This window comes from Limulus polyphemus, unplaced genomic scaffold, assembly GCF_000517525.1.
Source record: "Limulus polyphemus unplaced genomic scaffold, Limulus_polyphemus-2.1.2 Scaffold322, whole genome shotgun sequence".
In the NCBI taxonomy this organism is placed as follows: Eukaryota; Metazoa; Arthropoda; class Merostomata; order Xiphosura; family Limulidae; genus Limulus; species Limulus polyphemus.
In genome coordinates this window covers 3,054-14,125 of record NW_013665932.1, presented here as the reverse complement: position 1 = coordinate 14,125, position 11,072 = coordinate 3,054, and the positions used below count along the sequence as shown (strand labels likewise).

General features: G+C 33.4%; 1 protein-coding gene across 1 annotated transcript in view; it reads left to right on the top strand.

Annotated features, from left to right (window-relative positions):
- LOC106457360 overlaps positions 1–10,215 on the top strand; it is a gene marked incomplete at its 3' end in the record, with an annotated part of 71,042 nt that extends 60,827 nt beyond the window's left edge. Inside the window, exon 4 of the mRNA XM_013916771.2 lies at positions 10,017–10,215. Coding sequence (XP_013772225.2) covers positions 10,017–10,215 — 199 coding nt within the window. The remainder of the gene's footprint in view (positions 1–10,016) is intronic.
- Between the last annotated feature and the right edge of the window lie 857 nt (positions 10,216–11,072).

Genomic DNA, 11,072 nt, shown 5'->3' with positions numbered 1-11,072 from the left:
CACGATCTATCCTTGCACATATTTGACATTATAGTTTTCTCTATCTTTTCTAAAATATTTTTAGAACTTCCTTTAATCTCCACAACAGTAAACTTGTTTCTTCGTTTTATCTTTATAACTGTTGTATTGATGCAATGCTGGTCAATCTTTTTCTTGGTTGATCTGAGAGGCGTCATGACACTGGCGAACTCCACTGATGTGATTAGTAAACAATGAAACTATCTGGAAATGAGATTTCTCTCAATCTCCATTCATTTGTCATCGTTTCCTTTTGTTTGCTAACTAAAGGGTACCAAAGATGAAAGCGACCTAATTGAAATGTTCTATAGGCACGAAGATTGTAGAATATTCATCCAGAAAGTATATTTGATAGTCATAAAAGAACCTTCTTTATCAAAGATAGTACAAAAACTGCTCGTGTATCCTATTGCTAACGCGTTACTTTTTAGTTATACAACGCGTATCGATAAAAGCTGTAATGACTGACATATTTGAAATACTCTTAGATTGATTCGAGTAAATATGAATTTCATAACTTCAAAGATCATACAAGGAGCTGTACATTTGACCACAAGAGCTTTAAAAAGCAGAAATCAGAAAGGAAGAAACATTTCTAAATCATGCTGAGTTAATATTTAAGGACTCGGCAGTTAGCTGTACATACTGTAATCTCCATTACGTTTGTTTTATCTGTTGTTAATCACTAAGCTAAAGAATTGTCTTTCAGTTCTGTACTCACTACGAGTATCGAATCTCAATTTTTAACTTTAAAGAACCTCAGGCTTACCGCTGAGCCATTACGAAATTGGTGTATTTTTCAACTGTTATTTTGTGTCATCTATCACCTTATTTATTGTCGTATATCAACTGCTTAGTCATGTGAACGTATTCAACTGAAATCTTCTTTAGGAACTTTACTGTTTAATACGTGTTTTATATTGAAGAATCGTCTTAATATTTTTTTTTTATTTTACAAGCTCATTGGCTATTACTGTTATCTAATAATAATTATTTCCTAAAATATCCATTTTTTCTCTATCGAGTTAATAGAATATTTGTTACTGCACTAATGTAAATGGCCCGTAAATCAGAGGGTCGCGGGTTCAAATCCCCGTTACACCAAACATCCTCGCCCTTTCAGCCGTGAGGGCGTTACAATGTTACGGTCAATCCCACTATTTGTTGGTAAAAAAGTACCCCAAGAGTTGGCGGTGGGTGGTGATGACTAGCTGCCTTCCCTCTAGTCTTAATTAGGGACGACTAGCGTAGACATCCCTCGTGTAGCTTTGCGCGGAATTCAAAACAAACCAACAAACTAATGTAAATTTCAATTTTGTATAATTGTATATTCATAGCTTCGTATGCAATCGCCTAAACTTCAGATTTCAGGTCAAAGGAATCAGTCTGCGTGATATTTTTTCTGGCGTTTTGTTATGATTATATCTTAATATGACCTTTTCTTCAGTTTTATGTATACTTTTAATCGTTTTTTCTTCCTGTTTGGCTATATAATTTTCTTTTATTTTTATAATGCATATAGAATCTGTCCTTGGACATTACGAAAAGTTATTGATAAACAGTATTTCACTTTAATAATATTCCATCTTCTTTCTTCTTCTTCTATAGCTTTTTCCCGTATCTATACGGGGTCGCTACGTTTTTGGTGTTGGCAGGGTTTTTACGGCCGGATGCCCTTCCTGACGCCAACCATCCCCTAATTTAGCAGAGTAAGACTAGAGGGAAGGCAGCTAGTCATCACCACCCACCGCTACTCTTTTACCAACGAATAGTGGGATTGACCGTCACATTATAACGCCCCCACAGCTAAAAGGGCGAGCATGTTTGGTGGGACGGGGGCGCGAACCCGCAGATTGCGAGTCGAGCGTTCTACCCACCTGGCCATGCCGGGCCTAATATTCCATCTTCTTTGAATTCATAAAATAATTCTCAAACGTATTTTCAGTTCGTGTGACTAACTGTTCGTGCTGTTTTTGTTAACTTTCACACGCTTTCTCTTCCTTATACTCCTAAAATATTTGTGTTAACTTTTACACTCTTACTCTTCCTTATACTCCTAAAATATTTGTGTTAACTTTTACACTCTTACTCTTCCTTATACTCCTAAAATATTTGTGTTAACTTTCACACTCTTACTCTTCCTTATACTCCTAAAATATTTGTGTTAACTTTTACACTCTTACTCTTCCTTATACTCCTAAAATATTTGTGTTAACTTTCACACTCGTACTCTTCCTTATACTCCTAAAATATTTGTTATTGAAACACTATTATTTTTATTCCCTTTGTTTTCTTTCTAGTGGAGCGCTCTATGTCTTGAATACTTATAGATATCAAACTTACATTTAACTTATCGACAACAATATTAAAAGAAATATGTTGATGATAACGTGGGTGTGTAAAATAATAACTACACATTTTTTAATGTGTGTTTATATAACCTTGACATTCATTTCCAGTCCTTATCGGAAGCAAAGTTTCGAACTAAATATATTCTTATTATGACTTGTTTTAATACAAAATACATCTTGTATTGTTCATTTTTCTTGAACTTGTTTTAATACAAAATACATCTTGTATTGTTCATTTTTCTTGAACTTGTTTTGGTGCAAAATACATCTTGTATTGCTCATTTTTCCTGATCTTCTTCATTTCTGTAAAGTGTCGATACTTCAATCATTTCCTTATTAAAAGGAAACAACGAAATTAAATCACCTACACATTTCTTACTTCCCTTTGACCTTATTCAATATCTCGCTTATACTTAATCATCTTCTTATGAAGTTCTGACCTCGAAAAGATAGCAGTCTTCAAAACTGTCCATCACCTCTACCAGTCACGTAATTATCTTTCCAAAGTCCGCTCACATCGCTCCTTTCATCTAAGTAATTTAGTTTCGTTCGTCTTTCCGAGTTACGATTAACATTAGTTGTTGTTTTTTTTTCCTATCGGAAGTTTTTAGTAGCATAAAGTAATGAATATTAATTAAAAAGTATTCTTGTTTTGCGAAATTAGCACTTGAATTTAAGAAACGTAAATTATTAGATTTTTTTTATTTCTTTGATTTCAATACTATTCTGACAAAATATAAACATTGTGTTAATATTTGAGATTTGGGTTAGATTTTGTTCATTTTCTGCTTTCGGATTGGTTGTTGTAAAGTGCAATGCTACACAATGGGCTACCTGTGCTGTACCCACAACGAATACCGCCCCCAGTGGCACAGCTGTATGTCTGCGGACTTACAATGCTAGAAAGCTGGGTTCGATACTCGTGGTTGGCAGAGCACAGACAGCCCACTGTGTAGCTTTTTTCTTAACTACAAACAAACAAAACAAAGAACAAGTATCGAAACTCGAATTTTAGAGTCGTAAGTGTGAGACTTACAGGTGAGCCATCACAAATAAATAACGCAGTTCAATTAAGACATTTTAGAGTTCGATTACTCAACAAGTAATAACAGTAATAACAAGTTATAACAGTCAACTTACACATGAGAAGAATGGAAAGTAGCAATGCCCCCAGTTATGTATCATCACTAACTAAAATAACTGTTGCAGTTTATTCAAGAAATTCTATTTCATAACACTATATTGTTGTTAGAAGTTAATGGTTAACACGCAATGAACCATTGCTTTCTGACTCCAAAGAAATGCTTTATATTATATTGATCATTCAGTGATTCTGTTATGATGAATGAAACTTCTTGGGGTAACCCTAATAATTTCACAAATGTTATTTACTATAGGAGTAATAATGAATCCCTTTTTAGAAGATATCAAAGTTGAAATTAATAGCTAATTATATTATTTATGTTATTCATAAAAGTTTACGTATTTATGTAACTTAAGCTTAAATGAGTCTTAAAAGAGTATATTAACTTAGTTTGTTATACAATGTTCATCTTAAATACTCGTGATCCTTCTGATTGATCAATAACTTCCAATCAAAATAAAGCCTACACAGATAAAAAAAAGTAATGAATACAGTTAAACTGGTACATCGTTCCTATTAGGCGTATCCTAAGTCATAGAACAAGATCTTATAATGAATAGAATGCACTGATTCTGTTATGGATATTGTCGGCCGTAATTCCAATAAGTAATCCGTAATTTCATTAGGTTCGTCCATCTTAGAAGATTTGAGTTAGTCCCAAATCGTAATGCTCAGCTAACGATGCCACATGATCGTAATATAATAAAGATGGATAAGTATATAAATAACACAATCTATGTAATTAGAAGAACAATGTGTATCAGTTAGTCCGTTAGTTAGTCGTAGTTCACATGGAAGCCCAATATTCCTATTGGTTAATTGTACAATGACATTGTTACGTTTATACGAGTGCAAAAGTGAGCGACGTTTAACTTGCATTGTTCTACATGAGTGCAAAACTACGATGTATATAACATTAACTTTAAGGACATTTACTTCAGTAACATAAACAAAAACGCAAGGAAACACATTAAGTTAATTGTTTACCTTTCTGTGGCTTATACATAACATAATTCCATTATATCTCAATACGAATTCCAACGGGTGCCTAGAAATCGAAAATTAGTCTTAAAATTTAAATAAGCTTCGTACGCGAAGCACGAGTTTACCACTATATAATCTTGTTTTGTAATTAAGCAAAGTTCTACACAATGGACTATCTGTGCTCTCCCCACCACGGGTATCGAAATCCGGTTTCTAGCTTTGTAAGTCTGTAGACATGCCGCTGTGCTACTGGGGGAACCTATATAAATTACGGTAATTAGCCTTATTTATAGTCACTGCCACAACTTCATCAATTTCTGATGCTATACAGCCAACACATTGCGCGTAAGAAAATAATTACAGGTTTCATAGAAAATAATTACAGGTTTCATATTATATACAAATGCGAATTAGACGTATGTCCACACAAGAAATTTACAAAAAAAAAAAGAAGAAAAACCTCAAATGATTTTTACACTTCTTGAGACCATAATGTTAAAAATTCACTCTTTTACAATTATTATACGTTTCCAACTATCTCAATACAGGTGCCTAAAAATCAACAATTAGGCCTAAACTTTAAATACGTTTCGTAGCAAAGAACAAATTTACTCGCTAGGGGAATAAAATATCTCATCATTTCCGTTATTGGTGGTAGTAGATCCGACGCTTTAATTACACTTTAGGGGCGAGTAAAAAAATAAAAGACTTGATACCATTATAGAAGGAAAAAGAACAATATGTGAAATAGCGACAAACGAAGACAGTTGAATTTACACTTCTTGATACCATAATTCTAAAAATTTACTATTTTATGACATCACTTTATCAAGAGTTCGATCTAGAACAAATCTCAAGATCTTAGTCAAAGATGGCGGTTATCCACAAAGACAAGATATTTATACACAAAATGTTATAAAGATATGTTTCGTTTATAATCATTCTCCGTTTTTACACTTCTTCACTTTAAATCTAAATACAGGAAATCCGTATTCTGCTGAGTAGGTTTTGGTTCCATTCGTGTCCAATTACATAATACAACAGCATCATTATTCAAGACACATATCATTTTCGTATATAAAGTATTCCGCTTAATAATGTTGAATATGTAAAAAAAAAAAAAAATATCTGAGCTTTGTTATATAGCGCACATTTGACGCTTCATATGAGGACGTTCGAGGCTTCAATCCCGTCTATATCCATTTTTTTGTTTTTAAACAGTGTTTCAATAGTCAAATGATTTTAGTATAATCATTATAATCATTGCTGTTTATGAAACTAACATTAAAGAAAGAACAGAATTTACTTACAAAAGGCATAAAAACTCTTTGCTTGCATATCTGCTATCATTGATTCCCTGTTCCTTGACAAGGTTAAATTTCTCATGAACTATAACCTCAATGAATTGCTATACATATTGGATTATATTGACTTCATTAAATTATAACTTTATCACATATAAAGCTCAGACATCGTCTGGTTAAAAATATAGTCATTTCAAAAATTGGTCTTTAATTTTTCATTTTATTTTTGTTTCGTGTATCCAAAATCAGATTCTTCTCGTTTACGCCGATTTTCTCAGAAACAGACTACTGTCATACTGCAAAAGGATTTAATAAGTTATGTTAATCTTTATATAAAAATTAAGCTAAATGCTCGAATAAGTTATGCTAATTTATGGAAATATATAACGTAAGAAACACCAGCTGACATATAAAACTAACTATATGTAAAAAAGTAAGACTTCCACCACCGATTGGATCCCCAGAGAATTTTTTACTCCTGCCTTTAATAAGCTAGTACAAATCATTTGTGAGGAAGGGATTAGGGAATGTAAAGACAAATTTAATTTCTGAGGAAGAGATTAGAGAATGTAAAGACAAAAATAAGTTCTGAGGAAGGGATTAGGGAATGTAAAAACAAATATAATTTCTGAGGATGTTTTGTTTTTAATTATGCACAAAGCTACACAAGGGCTATCTGTGCTCTGCCCACCACGGGTATCGAAACACGGATTCTAGCGTTGTAAGTCCGCAGACATACCGCTGTGCCACTGGGGGGCAATTTCTGAGGAAGAGATTAGAGAATGTAAAGACAAAAATAAGTTCCGAGGAAAGGATTAGGGAATGTAAAGACAAAAATCTGTTCTGAGGAAGGAATTAGGGAATGTAAAGACAAAAATAAGTTCTGAGGAAGGGATTAGCGAATGTAAAGACAAACAAAATTTCTGAGGAAGGGATTAGAGAATGTAAAGACAAAAATCAGTTCTGATAAAGGGATTAGAGAATGTAAAGACAAAAAATCACTTCTGAGGAAGGGATTAGGGAATGTAAAGACAAAAATCAGTTCTGAGGAAGGGATTAGAGAATGTAAAGACAAATATAATTTCTGAGGAAGAGATTAGAGAATGTAAAGACAAAAATAAGTTCTGAGGAAGGGATTAGCGAATGTAAAGACAAACATAATTTCTGAGGAAGGGATTAGAGAATGTAAAGACAAAAATCACTTCTGAGGAAGGGATTAGGGAATGTAAAGACAAAAATCACTTCTGAGGAAGGGATTAGGGAATGTAAAGACAAAAATAAGTTTTCAAAAGTGTATCGTCTTGAAATTTAAAATATTTTATCGATTTTTATTCTCAGTATTCTTCTATACATATTTTAATCTCTTAAGTTCTTTTAAAAAAACCGAAAGGTTTCTAAACTAGATATCAACCTTCAAACTATACACCTATTTCCCTTCGTTACACATCATATACAGAGAGGAATCATTACATAATTAACCCTATGGTGTCGTGAGAACCACACCAAGGACAGCCACACTTTATGCACTTAATCATTGTGTTCGGAGCTCGATGAAAGACGCTAGCGCGAAGAGTCTTGGAAATACCAAGGTTAAAACAACAAAACAAGAAAAGTTTCGGATCTTTACAATTAACAATAAGGTTTACGTACCATAGAAAACACAAAAAAACAAAACATCCACCATAGAACATCGCCAAGAAATTCTTCATGTTATTCAATAAGTTTGTTTATTTTTTAAATATGTTTCTTATTACTTTATCATAGTCTTTATAAGAAATACTAGCACATAGAGCCATCTCATGAAAAATTCTTCTTAAAATCGAATACAGGCAAGTTTGTATCAAAAGGATCAGTGTCGTGCACATTTATTTGTAGAATAAGCGAATAGGGTACAGACATTGATAAGCTATATTACTATAATCATCATTTAATATCCGGTTGGACCCCTTTTAGTTAAATAACATACTGAATTTATCATTGCACAGATTCCGCCAGATTTCAAAATGTGTCTTGCTGGAAGGTAATCCATTAGTCGAGGAGTGTAATTTGCAACTGTTTTAGAAATGTCTGTAAAACATTACGATGCAGAGTTTGGCGTACATGTTCGTTGCAATGAAGTTCAATCAGATTAAAATCTAATGTCTGAGCTGGCAAAGGAAAGTGGGTAAAGTCATCGTTATGTTATTCGATCAAATGTTGACCATTTTATTGTTCTCTGGGACTTATTCTTCAGCGTTAAAATGTGAGTTTGTTTGTTTCAGGTATTCATGCAAAGCTATACAAGGGTTATCTACGCTAGTCGTTCCTAATTTTCAACTGACAGGTTAGATTAAAGACAGCTAGTCAATAGAATCCAATGCCAACTCTTCAGCTACTGTAATCGAATAGTGAGATCTGATCGCCACACTTGTAACGCACCCATGGCTGAGCACATTTTTTCCGGTAAAGAGACACAAACTATGGACTATCAGATCCATAGCCCGGCATACTAATTGCTAGGCCACGCCTGGCCCAGCAATATGAAATGGACAAGCCTAAAAATATTGTTCAGCTAAACACTATGTGAATTTTTTCCCCTCCTAACAAAATAAACGGGTCCAACTGGTCAATTAAGATAAATCCTCATGACCATTTATTTTACAAGCCTGCCGCAAGGCGTCTTTTCCCCAGTCTACTATAACACTTGACAACCACAGATATTTTTCTAGTAGCCAACACATTCACTACCAATTTCCGCTGCTACATGATATATCCCTATGACAGATACCTTTGAACAGCTCTTAGAGGGATACCAACTAAAACGCCCCTTTGAAAATCATAAAGACTGTTGCTCTTGTAGACTAGTATTATACACTACCAGTTTGCATGGATCTGAAAATAATTGGAGTGTTTGAAAAATGTGAAAGGTTTCGAATACAATGGTCAATTTGTGAGCATTTACAATAAATTCACTGTGAAATATTAACAGTTATAAATAAGTTTGTTTTAGGCATAGGAAAACATAAAAACAGTAACACGAACTTTCAATTGTACTCATTCTTAAAACCAAACTACATAGTATTGCAACATTTCGATTTACGTTCCTACAAAATCATTCATAAGGATCCAGAAGACAAATGGATTCAATGGTTAAAACACAACGGTTTATTGTGTAAATCATTTGACGTATTTCTCTATCTTTTCAAATTTACGTGAACTAATAAAATTCTGAGAAAGAGTTATAGTTAGCAGTACATGTTATGTTTAAAGTCTAATATCTTGAAACAAAACGACTTAATTCAGATATTTAGCTACACGATAAATGCTTAAACGTAGTTAACCTGATTTTGTACAATCTGTTGTCAGTAGGTCTGTTTGTTTGTAATTAAGCACAAAGCTACACAATGGGCTATCTGTGCTCTGCCCACCACGGGTATCGAAACCCGGATTGTATCGTTGTAAGTCCGCAGACATACCGCTGTGCCACAAGGGGGCCAGTAGGTTTGTATACAGGTAAATATTTTTAAAGCGGTGACATTTTGACATGCCATTAAAGAGTTGTTTGTTTGGTATTGTAAGAATTTGACTTACTTGTTCTAAAAACGTTCAACACATATTGTTTTAGCTTTCTCAGTCACTATATCACCAATTTATATTAGCAGTATTTTAAACCTCATCAATGAATGTAAAAAAAAACACTCAACACTCGAGTGCTTTCGAATAGTTCCCTCCTGAACAAAAATGGTCAACTATGCATTAAAAAAAAGTTTTGGGTCTTTTTTTTTAATTCGTTACACCTTTTGTGTGTGATCCTGTGTGCTAACTCTTTTATCAGAATTAAGCCTCATCAATTTAGTGTAAGTGTTGGGGCAATCGGTAACAATTAAAAAATTGTATTCGCAGGCTCTTTAAACCTCCAAATTTTGAATAATATTCAGTTACATAATATTGTGGAATGAGATACAGAGTAAAGTGTTCACCGCGGTATTGGACTAATGAGCAAAACAAAATGTAAACTGAACTTAAAGAGTTATTTGTTGGAGTAAAGTATATTTTTTTCTCTTTCATCCTTACTTTCGATGTTAACTTACAAATGTAATTTGTTTTAAACTTAGATCCTGTTGTAATGTAAATTATTGCTAATACTTTATTCATTTGTTTAATTACTATGAAAATTGATTCCTCATAAATACAAGTTTCAGACTAATTAACCTCTATGTTGACCTCTTTCTGTAGGGCAACCCAGCGATTAAATTTAGCAGTTAAGAAAAAGAGAAGACATTACGGCGACTATGACTCAGACACGTCTGTGTTTCAGACAAATTTCTCCGTCATCATTAGAACAACCCCTCCTCCCGCCCCTCCCGCATTATTACGAGTAGCAAGTCGAAGGGATGGATTCGGTGTTGGCAAGGTATTTTGGTGTTTTGGTCACGTTTTGCTGTGTTATCAATATTAAATCTTAGTATCATATAACCTCTTGATTGCCGATATTTGCTGAACCGAATGGTGACTTTCGCCAGATGATTTTGCTTGTCTGTTAGTCAGCGAAAAAATGCAGACTAGGCATTATTGGATTAATGGTTACATTTGAGTTTAAAGACACATTAGGCAGTCAACATACAGTTGAACTTTATTAAAAGTAGCAACCTACGTAATTATCTGATGATAGACGACGTTTTAATTTTTGTTGTTGTTTTTTCTTGAATGGGTGTTTCAATAATTTGATTTATTATCTAACTTATGTGCTTATTAGAAATTTTATTACTGGCTGTTAAGTTTAGTTATTTCAAACTTTTCTGTTATATCTCCATACGATAGGCAAGGAATATACTACTAAGGATCAGGTTAACCCGTCTTTTTCAATAGCGTTTTTTACGTTCTTGTACAAATTCGTGTAGCTAAGTTCTTAAAGAGGAGAGTCACAAATAAAAGTATAAGGTTATATATATTTACACTATTAGTCCCCATTATTCGTAAAGAGTAGAGTCACATGTAAAAATATAAGGTTGCATATCTTTACACTATTAGTCCCCATTATTCGTAAAGAGGAGAGTCACATGTAAAAATATAAGGTTGCATATCTTTACACTATTAGTCCCCATTATTCGTAAAGAGTAGAGTCACATGTAAAAATATAAGGTTGCATATCTTTACACTATTAGTCCCCATTATTCGTAAAGAGTAGAGTCACATGTAAAAATATAAGGTTGCATATCTTTACACTATTAGTCCCCATTATTCGTAAAGAGTAGAGTCACATGTAAAAATATAAGGTTGCATATCTTTACA